Here is a 17,981-nt window from a genome sequence, read left to right on the forward strand (position 1 = left end):
TGGTTCAAAATCTTCCAAAACTTTATGGCTGAGTGAGGATTTGCATTTGGGTCTTCCTTGATCAGCCCTCTAACCCACACACCGCAATAGCTTTCTAATAATAGTCTGTTTTAACAAGGTCATTCTGGTATTGCCATCAAGCATGTCTTAGTCTATAGGATTTGATGATGGGCTTCTAAGAGAAAGCAATGCAAAATAAAGCAACCATACTTATTTTCCTATGATCTAATTCAGCCACATAGTCTTCTTGCTATTTTTATTTCTTTACAGAATTCACATGTCAAATCCATGCAGTGTTTTCTAGATAATGAGAATGTGCCCATCTGGGGGAAGACAGAAAACAAGTCTAGTAAAATGTCACTTTAACTCTGGCAATTTTCAGACCCATATTAATTTATTACAGCCTCCAGAGTCTAGGGGACATTTGGTTTCAAAGCTATTACATCCAACATTTGCTTGCTTTATTGAAAGGTGACGAACTGAACAACAAAATAGAAAAACCCGACAACCCCCATACACATGCACACAAATCTCTAGTGTTTTTTTTTTGGCGGGGTGGTGGTGGTGGATCATAACCACATTAATTTACCATAAACATAATTATAAATTATTTTTCCATCTGCCATTTTTGCAAGGAATGTCATTGTGCAAATAATCATCTTAATTGTAGAATGTACTAAAGATGAAATGTTTCTTTTCCAAAACAGTTCTTTTATTTATTTATTCAATTTCTATAGCCATCCAACTCAACCAAGTAACACTGGGTGGTTTTGGAAGTATAGTGAAGCAATTATAACATAATCTATACCTTTCCCTTTGAATTTAAACTGGAGATTTTTAATCAGAAAAACTCTTTGGCACATTCAGGTCAAGAAGATACTAAAATTGCCCTACCCCTTTCTGGATAACTTAGTATACCAGCTTCTTACTAAATATGTTATTTGCTAGATGAGACTTCAGTTGAACTCTAAAAAATTCAGTCTGTTAATATGAGGTCATGAGCTCTTCTACTTCAGTGAACATCTTCCCTAGTAACAAATTAGTTTGACTAAATGTAGCTTGATAGCTGACATTGCCTACTGGATAACTTCCTGTATATCCATTGTTTCTGATAGTTAAGATACCAGCACTGATCAAAGGATAAACACATTAATACCCTTTGAAATTCTACAGAAATTGCTACATAAAGGGTAAATTCAGTCATGTTGCATGCTATTATTTGTTCCATGTATGCTATTGTTAATGGAAATGGGATATGGAGGAGAAATTGAACATACCCAGTGGCCAATATCAGATTATATATTTATTTATCACATATGTACCTTACCATAGATTTCTTATACTATATACCTGTTTAAGGTAACAGGTGGGTCATAATCTCACTTTATTATCAGACAGCAGTGCAAGGTCTCCACTGGATGTCACAGCTGAGTTCAGGTGTCCTGTCAAATCTAGTCCTTATATCTGAGACAGGGATTGTGGCCTTTCAAATATTCTCATCAGCCTTAGTGAGTTCTACTTATGGTTAGGATGAGGACAGCAGCTGCCACATGATATACAGAAGGTTATAGGTGTCCACAGTTGAGCAGGGGATTTTAAGATTTCAAATGAAAATAGTACTTTTAGTATTGCATATACTGATGCATAGAGTATCTCAGGCTTCAGCCAGAATTCCATTTTCTTTTTCTTTCTTTCTTCTGCAGTTCTGTTTTAAGCATCTATATGGATGTGATTGTTCTTTACTAGATGTTTTCCTGTGTTAATCTGATCTCTTGAAAAACTTCAGTGTTTCACAATTTTGAAGACACGTTCCTTTTGAAAGGATGAAGGCTTCTTGCAGGAAGGATGGTAATTTTACCCTCTAAGTGCTGGACATCATTGTATGGTTTTGTAGGAGATGGTGAGTGCTAAACTGAAACAAAAAAAGAAACATCCATGTTTAATTCCACCCTTAATATTTCATATCATCTGTCAAATGCTTAAACCTCAAGCAAAACCTCCCCTTAACATATCAAAATATTGGTATTCTTTCTATATTGCTGCTAGAAATCCCATAAGATCTCATATAAGAATACCCTGATGGTGGTAATTATGATAATTTAACTAATTCCATTTTCAATGATCTCTGATGGTCCTTCAATTCATTTGTTTGTTTGCTGTATCCTGTCTCTCTGCCCTACCAACTCCTTTTCTATACTTCTGCACATCAGTCTGACCACAACTTTTGTTTTCTTTCCAAAATCTTGAGATGTTTTATTCCTGCAGAAAAAGGTAAGGAGATTCTTGCTAGGATCTGCAGTATTTTGCTGGGAATTGATCTCCAGATGTTTTAGAAAGATAAAATGTTTTATGGAAAGAAAGATGCTCCTTTATAGGAAGGTTGATGATAATGAGGCAGATACTTTTGGGATGTGGTTTGCTGTATAATGTATACAATCCACTTGGCTATATCTATATCTGTAACTGCATTAAATTCAGACCAACAAGAACATATGTGCTAAATAAACAAACAAATAAATAACAGTAACACCTTCCAATCTCATTGTACTATTTCTTTGTTTTCTTCTTTCCACGGCCAGCAGGTTTTTTCTTCTCTTCTACTTTTAGTACCTCCTCTTCAACAATAGGCTCTTGCTCTTCTTCACATTCCTTAAAATTGGTAGTATAAATACTGGATATGGAGAACAATCAAAGAGAAGTTTACATTTTAGATAAGTATTCCATTTTCATGTTTCTTATATGGACACTAGCATCCGTTTAAAGACCATACTCAGTACAGCAGAGCTCAGTTTAGCAGAGCTTTTTATTAGGTTCCAGAGTTTCTTCTCCTAATCATTCCAGGTTTTTGCAACATTAGGGGAAAAACACATTAAAATAATAAGCATTGTATCAAAGTATTAAAGAGGAAGGGAAGGGAGAAAGGAAGGAAGGAAACTCTGAAATCCCTTAAATCTATGAATATTGTAAAATGACAGCTAAGAAATAAATACAAGCTACTATTTCAGAATATTTTTAAAACCAGAAAAAAAATAGAAACTTTGTTTTAAAAACAGAAAGAAAGTTATAAAAATAGATGAGCAATGACTGGTTAAATGTTTTAAAATGGAAGCTGGATGGACTAACTGGATTTCAATTAACAGGTGATAATAATGCCCTTTAAAGCTTATGAAAAGCCCAAGTTGCCCTAAACGCCTGTCTTCTTTTTGTTCTCAGGCTGCCACCTTGTAGCAAAAACGTGAAGACAAGTCTCAGCAGCAAAATGCATTATGAAAAGCAGGTAGATACAAATTTAATTTACATAATTTACTATGAATGCATTACCTGAGTTATGCTAGAAAGTGCAAGCGACACTTTATTCAAAGGGCATTCAGCAGGTTTCAGCAGCAAGTTCTATACATTTAACTTGGGGGAGGGATCCATTAATTTAATAGAATTGATTTCTGAGAATCTAATTATGGATACAGGGTATATTCCAGATTATTACATTTCCTAAAGCAATTCTTAGGTCAGGAATGATCAAGCTTTCAGGTACTGCTGTACTATCTTACTTAAGCATCAAAATATTTTTAAAGATTATTGCATCACTTATTTCTGTGAAAAATTCTGAGGGAAGAAAATGGACTTGTTTCAACTTTCCATAGCTTCTTGTGGCCACAATCCTGGAAACTTTTCAAGTAGTGTTTCAGAATGTTTGGATTTAGGATCCTAAATGAAGGATATTGTCATTGCCATTAACACTATTCACCAATTGCCTGTTCAGTTTAGTTTTAGTTTTATGGATATTTTTTTATTATTTATTGATTAAACTTGTATGCCATCCATCTCACTGTTTAAGGTGACCGGGTAGCTTACAGTATAAGAAGTGGCAGAAAAGGCTCTTCTCTTGTTGGGGTCTGAGTGGGCCCCTTCTCTCAGAATGAGTGGGGAGGACCACTCCCCTCCCCTTGGGGAAAGGTGGTTCCTCAGATATCCTGGACTCATGCCATTGAACAGGGGTGCGGAACAATGGCCCCTTTATGACTTGTGGACTTCAACTCCCAGAATTCCTGAGCCAGCATGGCTCCACAAGTCATAAAGGGACCATTGTTCCCCACCTCTGCCATAGAGGGTTTTAAAAGTGATGGTCAACACCTTGAATTGAACTTTTTATGATTCTCAATGACTCTATAAAGAATTGGGCGGCATATACATTTAAAAACATATACATGCATAAAAATAAATTAAAAGTAAAAGTAAATAAATAAAATGAGTAGAGTAGAGTAGCGTAGAGTAGAATAGAATAGAATAGAATAGAATAGAATAGAATAGAATAGAATAGAATAGAATAGAATAGAATAGAATAGAATAGAATAGAATAGAATATCTTTTTTCCTTTGAAAGCAAATCCAGCCTACTGATTTAAAAAAAGATGGGTCAATTTTGGGGTAGAAATTCTCAAACAGGACGTGAATTTGAATGACTGTTTCTACTTAGCATCTGCTCTAGAATGTATGCTGTATTGCCTCTACCAAGGAGATTTCTCAGGAAAGGCAGTATTTGATGCAGCTTGCTACAGTTTGGTCACTGGTTATGGATTCAAAGAAATGCACCTCTGGGAATGTGGTGCATCTTATCTTCTTTTTAGCCATTTGACTGATTGCTCTTCGATCCTTCTAGTTAGTACATTGAAAAGATTCACCCTTTATCCTCTCCTGTAAACAACCTCACCAACAATATGCCAACTATGGCAGTCTTATTTACTGAAACACCATATGTATGCATTCAGTATCAAATACATTGATCGGATTTTGTCATCTGTGTTGTGATCTTCAGATTCTCTGCACCTAATTGTCAGTTTCATACTGAACTGACTTGTCAGAAAAGTCATGAAGGACAAAAACGGAAAAGATAGATAAGAAAAAAAAATAGGGGAAAAAAGCTGCTTTTAAAAAACTAAGAAAATTTGACTCTTGGTTTACTTTTTCAACAAAGATAAAACATTTAGGACTATCTTGGCCCTAAATTCATTTCCTTCAAAAAGCATGGAAATACTTCTAAATCAATCTGATAAAACCATGGTTTGAAGGCAGAAAGCTTTCAAAAAGTCCTTTGCAAGCCAAGTAAAGTGGATTTTTTTTTAAAAAAAGGAGTACTATAATATCTTCTCAGTTGTCATTAATTAAAAGGTAATAAATACCAACAAAGAAAAAAGGGTATAAAAACATTCTACTCTCTACCAACCCACCTGTCTGTCCACTGTAAAATTAAAGGACATTTTAGGTCCTTTTAGACTAGAGGTCACCAACCTTTTGGACCTCAGGGACCACCAAACTCATAATTTTAAATCCCGCAGACCACTAATATGAATTTTGACTTCTGGTGGCTTGCTGATGTTGATGGGAAAATTGGTCTCCTATTCCAGAGCTGCAATAGTCACAGGAGAGGCCCTTTGGTCATTCTGGAGCAGCTCCTCCAGTCCATGGCAGGCCGGTGCACCCGGGAGGAGGAAGGGCCAATCCTGTGACTATTGCAGCTCTGGAACAGGGGACCGACTTTCCCACCAATGTCAGCAAGCCACTTCAGGGCAGATTTCCCTCCCTCACCATCACTCTTACTTTCCAGTTCCAGCTTGTGTGGCTCTAATCAAGGTAAGGTTTGCGTTCGGCCGAAGGGTGGGGGCTAGCAGGTGGACGGACCACGTGGGCAGCGCAGCCTTATGTTCCTGTGCAGCCTGGATTAATTGTTTTGGGGGGAGTGCTTTGGTGGGGGACATTTCTCTGTGGACCACCAAAATTTTCTCGTGGACCACCAGTGGTCCCTGATCCACGGATCGGCAACCACTGTTTTAGACTGCAGACTGTCATTTAGGTCCTTTTCTCTTCTATGTGGGATAGGAAGGGGCAACCTGGTACATCTACATAGTTTGCCTTACAGCTTCCAAACCCTTTCCCATTGCACTTGCTACAGGAGTCGATAAGAATCAAGCCTAAAATCACCTGGAGGTTATCTGATTGCCTGTCCTGTCTAATGGGATGCTTGTTCTACCTTTTTTTTTTTCTTTTTTCATTTTAAGCCAATTCAAAACCTCCTGGCTTGCTCAAATAACAAATGAAATGTTCATGTTTTTTTTCCTAGTGCCAGATGGTCTCAAGAGGGAGCTGGAGCAAAAAAAAAAAAAAAAAAGAGAGAGAGTTCCTGGAAACCACTGCAGCCTGTCAAAGTGTTTATAATACATATTTATCTATCAATATTATGTACTGATAAATTTATAAGCCACTTCAGTCCAGACTAGTCTCAGCAATATACAAAACCCACACCCACACTCACACCCAATGCCATAATGTTAATTTCCCGTGCTATTTAATCACACTGACCTTTCTATACTTTGATGAGAGGGCTTCTTCGGAGGTTCAGCAATAGGACTGGGGAAAAAAGAACAAATCTCTTTTGAAGAACGCGGAAAGTCTTTTTGTTTCACCCCTTATACATATCTGCAAAGAACTGCTCAAATGCTTATTGTGTATATCTTGCCTTTAAAACAAAGTTGCAAACAGCGCAAACTAAGAATACATAAACAAATCAGCTTGGATTGCATTGTGGCAGAGTGGTTAAGGCGGCAGCACCTTCTGGTCCTTATCATTGGAAAAGGATTGGGACTTGCATTACAGCACCTGATGGTCTGGCATCATTATACCCCTTGCCATCCCTGGAGATGCCATAGGTTCAAGTATTTTATTTAGGACTAGGGAGATCGAGATTCAGGTCCACTGTCAACTCTGTGTGGTCACTTTAGGTCTGATAGCCCAAGCAGCCTCCAAGAAAGGGCAAGGGGGTAGAAAGGGTGTGCTGACCCCCTCCCCATTGTCATGGATACCATAAGTACATATATATCAAGAGGAAGAGAATGAAAGCTTGAACATTAATGACCTTAGGGTTTGTTTGTTTAGAAAATGAACTAATTGCCCTCTCTTGCTATCACACTTTTTCTTTCACACACAGCCCACCAATGTTTTATCAGTTGTAGCATTATTTTTATGAAACTTAGAGTCATGTTGTTGCAGTGAGAATGCTGGACTGGAATCCCAAAACCAAGGACTTACCTGACTGCAGAACACAGTGGGTGACAGATCAATAATTTTGCTCCACCTATCCTATCTCATAGAGTTAAGCTCCTTAGAAGAAAGTTAGCATACGGGACATTAATATCGTGTTTTATTCCATTCCTATCTCCATTTTATCCTCAAAACAATGCTGCAAATTACATTAGATTGAATCACATGAATGCTCACTCAACTCCACAGATGAAGACTAAAGTTTTGAACTCAAACCTAACAACTGGATCACTATCTTGCTCTGTATACTCCCATGATAACTTCAGGATTAAGTAACATGTATCCATTATTCAAACTATTCCAAAATCACAGTCCATGAGAAAGAAGATCTACTTTAAAAGCAACATATATACAATGAATTACAACTCAGTACTCATGCTTGAAAAATATACCTATTCCTACTGTAATTACATGTCACATTGTTTCCACTTAGCTCACAGGCTAAATGTTCTTACAATAAAAAAAAAACTCACATTGCTTTTAAATACGAAGAGATACAGAACCCAAGCCTACAAAGAGTTAAATAATTTAGCAGAGAGCATTTATGAAAGTCCTACCTCACCTGCTAAAGATTTCAGAGAAGTAAAACAACTTTATCATATGAAACTCATGGCTTGATCACTTAATTATTTTTTTAATTTGAAAATTTAATCAACACAAGGAGTAGGAAATAGATGATCTACAGTGAACACTATTCTAATTAGCTCGTGTTGAATGAAGCTTGTTCCTTGGTTCCCTTCTACCCCAGCCTCATAAACACAGAACTTGGATTGCTAAGAGTCAAACACTTATAATTTTCTACATAAGATTTCAAGTTTTTTTTTAGTTTGGGAATTCTGAAAATCTCACAAACTGCTGACATTTTAATGTGAAATTCTGATGGCGTCACATAAAAGTGGATGCAGTTTTCTATCATGTGTGAGGTGTATGGTATCTACACACCTGCATTATGACATAGATTTGTATGCTGATGCTTGAAAAGGCTATCAATCTCTGATTTAGAGTCAGACAATGCAAGAGTTAAAATGAACCTTGGTGATCATTTAGTCGATTATTTAGTTTGGACCTTTGGCTCAAACCAGCAAAGCTTTCTTTTTGTTGTTTGCAAAGTTTAGTTGTATATAGTTATGAAATGGGATGGTCGTATCCAACAAAGGAAATATTTCCTGCAGATGTAAAGGTTGCAGAGCGGGTCAAATTTTTCTTCAGCACGTGCAATGGTAATTGCAGAAAGTCATTGAAATTCTCGTTTCCAAGCAGATGTGGATTCTCTGTTCCAAGCGGCATAAATAAGTCTTTTTTTCTATTAGGGTGGTCTCTCTATATTAGCAAACTAGGTGAGCGGGCAGCGAGTTAAGTAGATCACAAAAAAAATGAGGGGGGGGGGGGGCGGATCCAAATTTAAAAAAATTACAACTTTTGTTGTGAAGGGGATACCAATTGCATGGTTTGTCTAGGGCATCTAGCCTAGACCACTGAAGTAAATACAAGGATAGATAAAGCTCAAACAGCATTTTTTAAAATGAAAAAGGTCTTCTGCAGTCATGACATAAGCCTAAAATTGAAAATCAGGCTTGTCGGATGCTACATCTTTTCTATCCTGCTCTATGGTGTGGATAATTGACCTCTGAAAGAAAGCCACTTGAAGAGACTAGAAACATTTGAAATGTGGATTTACAGGCAGCTATTACACATAAGTTGGGTTGACAAAATCAGAAATAAGGAGGTGATAAGCCGCCTGGGAAAGCCAAGGGAAATCATCAAAACCATAATAAAGGGAGAGTTAGAATATTTTGAACATGAGATGCGGCACCCAGAAAAATACGGCATACTTCACTTAATCCTCCAAGGAAAGACTGAAGGCAAACGAGGTCCAGGCAGAAGAAGAACATGATGCTTCAAAATCTAAGGGACTGGTTTGGACAAAACTCAACTGCACTTTTTTGTGTGGCTGTTGATAAAAATAGGATCGCCAACACGATCGCCAATGTCTGATGATGGATATGGCACAAGAAGAAGAAGCTGCCTAGGGCAGCTACTGTTTCTTTGAATTCATTCAACTAGTTCTGATCGAGGAAAAGTTAAAATAGAAACTATTATCTACCATCATAGGAAGCCGCTGGGCATTCAGGTAAAAACACACCTACATAACAGAACCTTTTTTTTAATCCTTGTATCTGCTATTTCCCAATTAAAATGGAGACAGAGCACAGTCGAGACTCCTTTTTTTCCCCTTCAGATTTGTGCTTCTGTGACTGCAGTGAATGAATGAAAGTAGAGGGATTGCATCTTGATCTAAAGAGACACCATCAATTTCTTTTTCTTATCCCTGCACAAAATCTAAGGAAGATTTAGTTTACAGTTGGGCCAGATAAGGACCAGAACAAATCCCAGGGGGTCAGCAAAGTAATTCACTCCTATGACCCATCTTTCTCTAAAGCTCAGGGGCCTTGCTATAGAAAGGAAAATGTCTTTTGCAAAGGCCAGCTTATTGGATGCTTTGTTAAATGAAATTATGGCTATAGCAGCAAATACATCCTGACAATAAAAGCATGGTATTTTGCTCTTTATTCATATGCTTTTGAGACAGAGGTTGACACAAACATTCAGTTTTGAATTTCACCAGCATGAACTTGGCTCTCACTGAGGAAGTCATTAACAATAAAAAGAATAAAAGACTCCAGATTTGTCTGTGTATTTGTACTATAGTGAGAGGAGTTTGTAAGAGAAAAAGTGTTTTTTCCAAGTGTTTCTTAGGTTCCTTTGCTTTAAAGTGCATTTGTGTGTGTGTGTGTGTGTGTGTGTGTGTGTACCTACATCGCACACACACACACACATACACACACACACACACAATCGTCATTATCAGTATCACCAAACATTCCTTAACAAATACATCTATTATTATGAACAAGCCAAAAGGTACCATATGGTATTCGGTCTAATCAGGAATGCAGAAGCAAGCTACATCTGTTCAAATATACAAAAACAAACATGCAAGAGAAAGGAATGGTTTTGTTTGTAGGACAAAGAGTAAATGCCATGATATCTATCGCTATTGTGCATTAAAAATACTGAAAACTAAAAGGCCACGAGCCCTCACTTATTTATCAAAATGACATCTAAAAATGAAACATCAAGTCAAGGCCAACTGAAACCTAAGATTTATAGTCCTTAAAATGTAACCTATTCTTTACATTAAAATTTGAAAGAACCCACCATTCCATACAGATGCTATGATTAAAAATATTGCTTCTTTCCCTTCTTGATTACACTAATCTTCTTCCCTGGTCTCCACTTGTTTCTTACTCAAAAGAAAATTATTCACTCACTACTCAAAATATGTGACAGACAGCTTACTTCCTCACTCTCTTTGCATTCATCAAAACTGAATTTAAAATTCTCCATTTGCCTTTGATTTTAGGCCACTTTTTGTTAACCATCCTCCAAATTCAATGTTTAATCCGTGTTTTCATTCCATTTAAAATGAAGCCAATACTAGTGCCTGACCAGAAATGCTATCCCATCCAGAAGATATCAACTCAGTGGTGGGATTCAAATTTTTTTACTATCAGTTCTGTGGGTGTGGCTTGGTGGGTGTGACGTGGCTTGCTGGGCATGACAGGGGAAAGATACTGCAAAATCTCCATTCCCTCCCCACTCCTGGGGGAAGGTTACTGCAAAATCCCATTCCCCACCCCACCCGCTAACCTGCTTTTCAGCTCCGTTCTCCTGAACAAGGCAACAAAGGAAGACCAAGCCAATCATCTGGGACTCAGGAGACAGAAAATAGACAGGGGTGGGGCCAGTCAGAGGTGGTATATGCCAGGTCTCTGAACTATTCAAAATTTCCACTACCAGTTCTCCAGAACTGGTCAGAACCTGCTGAATACCACCTCTGTATCAACTGCAAGAGATGGAACCATCCTGTCTCCCAGCAAGTTTCCACAGAAGTTTTTACCCCCATTTCTCCTTGTCACTTTTCAAAGGGAGGCTACTCTGTGCTGCACAGATCTGTTTCAACCAAGAAAGAGAGCTAGGTTCTCCCAGCCATGTGATCTAGTTCTGTTACCCCTGGATAGATGACATGAAGGATGGGGTTCCCTGCCACTTCACCCTTTTTTCGATGCCTGTGACCTGTCAGATGGAATTTTTTGGTTAAATGCTTTTTCAGAATAATGCTAGACCCACGGTCAGAAAACAGCCCAAATGTCACTTCACAGGTGCAGAGCCGTTCCATAACCATATTAGTCAGGCAACAGATGGCTACACCTACTGTTCCAAGCACCCAAATACTCACCTAGCCTTCCCCAAATTCACTTTGTTTTCCTGCTGGCAGGCAGTGTTAGACGGGAGGGGAAATAGAGCTGGTGGAACATAGCAATTATATTCCTGCTCTGTATTGAATCACTAATTACAGCATGACTTGCTAGCCTTATTACTATGGCAAGGTGGACTTGGCAACCAAGGCAGCAACCGATATATTGGATCAGGGACTGAAAGACAGCATTTTAATATCATTATCTGGCTGTGCCTCATATATATCCACTTTTTGGCATAATATTTGCAAAACAGAAACATTTCTACCTAGAAAACCCATTTTGTCAAGGCTGGATGCGAAAAAGTACACTAGTAACATAAAAACTTAACTCTGTTAATCTGTAGTGCTAGATTTACTGAATATTACATTGGGAACTTTCTTATATCATTCATAATATCTAAACAGTATTGTTATTGTTCTTGGTATCAGAAAGGTATGTTCCTCACAGAAAAGAAATTATTGAGCGAAAGGTGCATCAGAAAATACAATACGACTTGTAAAAACAGAACAACTAAGAAAGTCAGATCCAAGGCTCATGAACCATCAGTTTTCCCTAGATACTTTGTTTTATGGTTTGTGGCCCTGACACTTTTTTCTTGCCTCAAGATAAGTAACACAGCTTTGCAAGAAAACTAATTTCAAAGGGATAAAGTGAACCGGGAAACTTCATTATAGTAGACTGGGATTATGGCTTTGTCTAATGAAGTGATCAGCAGAGCCTATTACGAAGACCATCTGAACACAGTTTCCTTGTTAGGGCCCAACGCCATCTTGTCACTCCCTCTTATTTTAGCCTCATTCTTTTTCATTTAGTCCTTTGGGAGTGGAAAAGGTAAATTAAACCATCAACACTTGCCTAACTGCAGGTTGCAGTTGTAAAGTATTTACTGGAAATGCTAAATATGCATCATATTTATCCAAGGTGAGTCATTGCACTGAGACATTCAGTTTATTGTGTCATGTCAACAAAACAGGCTTCAGTACAGGTAGTCCTCGACTTACAACCATTAGCTTAGCGACTATTCAAACACTGTATAAAAGGGACTTAATGACTGTTGCAGCATCACATAATCAAAATTCAGATGCTTCGCAACTGACTCATATTTATGATAGTTTCAGTATCCTGGGATCATGTGATCGCTTTTTGCGACCTTCTGACAAGCAAAGTCAATGGGGAAGCCAGGTTCACTTCATAACTGTGTTACTAGTTTAACAATTGCAGTGATTCACTTAGCACCTAGCAAGAAAGGTCCCCAAAATGCAACCAAACTCACTTAACAACTGTCTCACTTGGCAACAGAAATTTTAGGCTCAGTTGTGGTCATAAGTCAAGGTTTACCTGTATGCAACTGGAGGAATGGAATTTGAAAAATGAGGGCTCGGTCTCTAAAATGTAGATCAAAATGTACACATCATTCTTCTGCTCAAAATACTTTTCCTGGAACTGCCTTTTAAATAACAACCACAGGACTTTTGTTACATATAGATTCTCATAAGGTGGCAATTGTATCTTCAGGATTCCCCTCCTTTACTGCACGGCTCTTCCCTTCTCAAACTCTTGGAATGAAACAGTCAGGAATCACCATTACATATAAATATGGTTTCTCAGTCAATTCCCCTTCCTGCCTCTCTTCCTAGTACAACAGTTGGCTAGAAAATAAATGCCATAAGCAGATACATTATGAGGGTCAACAAATACACACTTTGCGAATTGCAATTCAAGAAAGTAGTCTTTAATAAACTCAGTAACATAACTATAAGAGAAAGCCTAATGGGAATGATGCAGGAGTTCTTTAAAAAGGAGGTGCTAAAAGCAATTCCACAAATATAAAACTGTAGTAGAAGCTATTATAGTTGTACAAACATTTTAGTGACAGCATAGGAATTGGAAAGAACAAATTGGTAAGGAAGAGTACAGACAGCAGGCATGTTATCAGGAAAGCAGAAAACCCAATGAGTTTAGACTTATAGAAAATAACAAAAACAATCTTCTTCTGGTACACTCAAAATAGAGGAGGGGAGGAAGCATACCAGCTGCTGCAATTTCAGCTATATAGTAGCTGAGCTAGCAATAAATTAGCTCAGCTCCCAGCTATAGCTGAGATCGGGCAAATCCAGAGCTGATTTTGAACTGTTGCAAAATATCTGTGAAGTCCTCTCAGTCTTCCCTGAAAAGAGGATATGCATTCCATTGGGCAATTGTGGAATGCTGGCTGTAGGAGTCGAGCACAAACTTGAGCATGACAGAAAAATAGGCTGGAAATATCCGCTGACCTTGAACGGGTGCAATTCTTTAAACCCAGGTGGATTTTATCCTACAATATTAAAGAAAGTTGCTGATTTGGGCACTGGGTGTGTATTTAAGTAAGTTGAGGGCGGAGGTTGGTTCTCTGAGCTTGTGGGTTGGTTTCTGAAAGTTTTATTACCAGCTTAGGTAACATCTTCAGTTGAATTTAGGGGATATCATTATAGGGGTTCTTCTGCTTATAAGAGCTTTGTGTGGTCATAAGTCTCGTGATAGTGAGATCATGATAGATCAGGTCAAGGTCTTGTGATAGGTCAGGTGATGGCCCAGGTGTGAGTTGTGTCAAGTGAGGATCTTGTGATGGGTCAGGTGTGGGTAACAAGTGAGGGTCTTGTCATGGGGAGACCATGAGAATCATCAGGAGGTGGTGTACCGGATGGGGGGAATTGTGTGGGTTAGTTGAAGGTCAGTGCTGTCTCTGGTCAGCTTTGTGGTTGATTTGAATTCTGAGGGGTTCATAGGCTGGTTGTAGGTCATGTGTCTGTTGTTGGAATTGCTTGGGGAGTGCCAAGCTCTGATAAGGCTTTGAGTGTGGCAAATGGTAGTATGGTTGATTCCTGTATTGCTCCAATCAAATTGGTGCTGTTCTGTATCAGTGTGGATAGAGATAAGGGATTTGGGATTGTGGCATTTGACTGCTAGCTGGTGTTCATGAATCTTGGTTTTCAATTGATTTTATGTTTGTCCCACATAGAACTGTTTGCAATGGTTACAATTGATTACATTGGTTTTTTTTTTCATCCTTCTGTACTTTGTCTTTCATTCTGGATAATTCCTGAAGAAGTGTGGCTGTGGGTTTGTGGGCTACTGCTATTCCTAGAGGTTGGACAATTCTGGCCATCATTTCTGTCACCCCTTTTGTGTACAGTAGGGTTTGAGTAAGTGTCAACTCCTGGCAACTGCCTGGACAAGTCCCTGCAGTTTCAAAAGTAGTTTGCAATCCATGAGTACCTTGAAAATAGTGCATTGATTGTCTCAAAGGTGCTTTTTCAAGAGGCAACTGGGCATTCTTGTTTTTCTTTGAAGTCATTTTACTTCAAAGTAAAACAAAGTCCAGTTGCTTTTTGAAGAAGTACCTTTGGGATGCCCATGACCTGGATGACTGAGAATTTTCAGAGACATTTTGTGCATTGATTACTAATCCATCTAGCATGGATTTGTTAAAAAGGGATTACCTGTAATATCTATTCTTATTAATTTCCTTAGTAGAATAGGGGAATGATGCAGACATGTCTTAATTTCACAACACATTTGGCAAAGTAAACAATGACATTCTGATTTGGGGATTACTTAGATTAAAAAGGATAACTTGACAGACTTGAAAACCATACTCAAAACAATGCATACCTTGCTTATTAAACTAGTGTAAAATATCAAGTGTCATACTTTTACTTCAGTGTTCCAATTTTCTTCAACATTTTAATTAATGTTGTAGATAAAGAGATAAAGGGTATGCTTATGAAAGGTGACAAAAAGTAAGTGGGATAACCTTCCAGATAAAACTGCAGCACATACAAAATTCAAAATAATATGAAATTCGTTAAAGAAGTGTGATGTGATTACAAAAAAGGAAAATGACATTTTAAACTATCAAAGCAGAGGTGGTATTCAGCAGGTGATGACCAGTTCAGGAAAACCGGTAGTGGAAATTTTGAGTAGTTCAGAGAACCAGCAAATCCCACCTCTGACTGGCCCCACCCCCATCTATTCTCTGCCTCCTGAGTCCCAGCTAATCGGCTGGGTCTTCTTTTGTTGCCCTGCACAGGAGAACAGAGCTGGAAAGCAGGTTAGTGGGGTGGGGAGGGTATGGAATGGAATTTTGCAATAACTTTCCCCCAGAATTGGGGAGGGAATGGAGATTTTACAGTATCCTTCCCCTGTCATGCCCACCAAGCCATGCCACACCTACCAAACCATGCCCACAGAACCAGTAGTAAAAAAAATTGAATCCCACCACTGTATCAAAGTATCATTTTCAAATTATGGGAATTCATGGTTCCGCCATGTTTCACTTTGATCAAATATTACCTTGAGCATTATAATCAGTTTTGGGCACCATACTTCAAGACAACTCCAGAAAAACTGGAACAGTTGAAGAGAAAAGCTAAATCTTAAAACAAGGAACTGAAGCATCTAGGTATTTGTAGCTTTGAAAAAAAAGATTTATGGAGAATATGACAATACTTTGCACTGACTGAAAGGCCTGTGCAGGATGCAGAATATTAAATTATGAAAAAGAACTTCCAATTGATTTGATTTATGATTGACTCCCTGTTATTATTCCAATATCCCTTCGAAACAGTTGAGTCAGAGTACTAGCAACTAACTTATTTTGATGGCTTTTAGGCTTGAATCTCCATATTACTATTTTAAAACTAGCTGCCTTTTAAAATCAATTATTCCCTATAGCAATATGCCACCAAACATTAATTTACATCGTTAGAAAACAGATGTCTGACTTCCGGTTTGCCAGGCTTCGGTGACAGCAGGGATTCGCGTTTCTCCGCGATCCCTGCTGTGCTAGCCGTCTTGGTGCCTCCGATCCTGATGGATCTGGAGGATAAGGCTGCCCTGTTGGGGTAGCTGAAGATAGGGGGATCTGGACAGGGGTTGAGGAGTATCGCAGACCCCCTCCCCAGCTGGCAATAAGCCCCTTTTCTCTAGGCGGTGGAGCGGCGGTCTTAATGGCCGCCACGAAGAAGCCGGCAACTGGATTAAGAATGCGCAGGAGGAAGAAGAAGGAAGTTTTAAAATGAAAGTTTTTTCTTGGCTGAACCGGGACCTTAAGGACATATCTAATACCTGGAAAATTACTGGGGGGTTTTTGGACACTACAATGTTCCCAATAGAGGTTTTCAGCGGTGAAGGAAAGTGTTGAAAAGGGAAAGTTACTCTCCCTCCCTTATGGAACTAACAAATGGACATGGAAAATCTGCTTTCTAATAGAAGGTAAAACTTAAAGCCCTTTGTTACAAGTGGGAAGGGAGAGGCTTGGACAAAAAAAAATATTTTAAGACTTTGTTGGAGGAGATGCTTTGAAGATAAAGAGATTAGAAGTTAACTGCAAAAAAGATTCAAAACATAGATTGGGTGTTTTTTTCCCTAATTGACTCTACCCCTGGAAGAGAAATTGTAAAAGGAAGAAGTTTGCACTTTGCCTGGACTGTTTGATGACTTTGGGATTTTGGGACTTTGGAGAATTGTTTTAAGTTTGGAAATATTTGATTGGCTTAATAACAAGAAGAGGATACAGAAAAAGAAGAAGAAAAAGTTTATAATGGCTCTATCTCTCGATGAACTAAAAAAAAATATTTAAAAATAAGGAAAGAAGGCAAGGACGTTATGGGAGAAGCCCTTTGTTTTCTAGATATGGCGCTTGCTATGTGTCAGCAAATTAAACAACAGCTGGAAGAAGACGAGGAAGAAGAAGCCATTTTTAATGAACTAAATGGTGTGATTAAGAAAGAAAGGAGAAAGAGAGGAGTGAAAAGGAAGGACTTAAGAAATAAAACAAATATTTATGAAAGAGAAAAATAAGATGCAAAAACAATATAATGCCAGAAAGCAAAAGGAAAGAGGAATGCAACAGAAAGGGGAAACCAGGAAGGCAAAGGTTTGGAGAGGAGCGGGTAAAAAGTCTAGGTGGGCCAAGAAAGAAAGGGAAAAGGGGAAAAAAAGTTACAAAGGTATAAAACAAGATGGGAAAAAGAAAAAAAATTTTAGGGACAAAGGGTAATGTATGGGCTTTTTTTTTCAAAAAAAAGGGGATTCTGCAAAGTACACATGATAGTATTGTAACAGTTGTATTTGTATTATAAGTAGATAATTAGAACTCTTTAAGATTTAATAAAAGATTAAAATATTAAGGTACAATGTTAAAATGTTTAATAATGAATGATTTTAAGTTTTAATAAAATATTAAAGGGAATGTTTAAAATATTAGTTTAAATATAGAGTTTAATGGACTAATGTGTTGATTATTATAGACTTATTATTGTAGTATTTGTTTTTGAAATAGTAGAATGTACTAAGCAGAATCAGATTGGGATTTAGGTGTTATTTCAAACTTCAATTTAGGGGAATGATAGAAAGGCATCATACTCTGATTAGTGATTTCAGGGGAAATTATTATTTTTTATATTGGGAATGATAGATGTAAATGGAAAAATGGACAAAAGATATAAAAATATTGTCTCAAAGCAAGATGAAATATATAAAATAGAATTAAGAAGAGGGAAAAGTGGAGAGGAGTTATATAGCAGAT

At 37.9% G+C, this 17,981-nt stretch overlaps 1 protein-coding gene across 1 annotated transcript in view; it reads right to left on the bottom strand.

Annotated features, from left to right (window-relative positions):
- Positions 1-228: 228 nt before the first annotated feature.
- FAM194C (family with sequence similarity 149 member C) overlaps positions 229-17,981 on the bottom strand; it is a 67,413-nt gene continuing 49,660 nt past the window's right edge. Inside the window, 3 exon segments of the mRNA XM_087923157.1 lie at positions 229-1,912; positions 2,531-2,671; positions 6,354-6,401. Of these exon segments, the coding sequence (XP_087779283.1) occupies positions 2,548-2,671; positions 6,354-6,401 (172 nt within the window). The 3' untranslated portion in view covers positions 229-1,912; positions 2,531-2,547.

Source organism: Pseudonaja textilis, chromosome 2, assembly GCF_049901715.1.
Source record: "Pseudonaja textilis isolate UNSWEBS1 chromosome 2, rPseTex1.2, whole genome shotgun sequence".
NCBI classification, from domain to species: domain Eukaryota; kingdom Metazoa; phylum Chordata; class Lepidosauria; order Squamata; family Elapidae; genus Pseudonaja; species Pseudonaja textilis.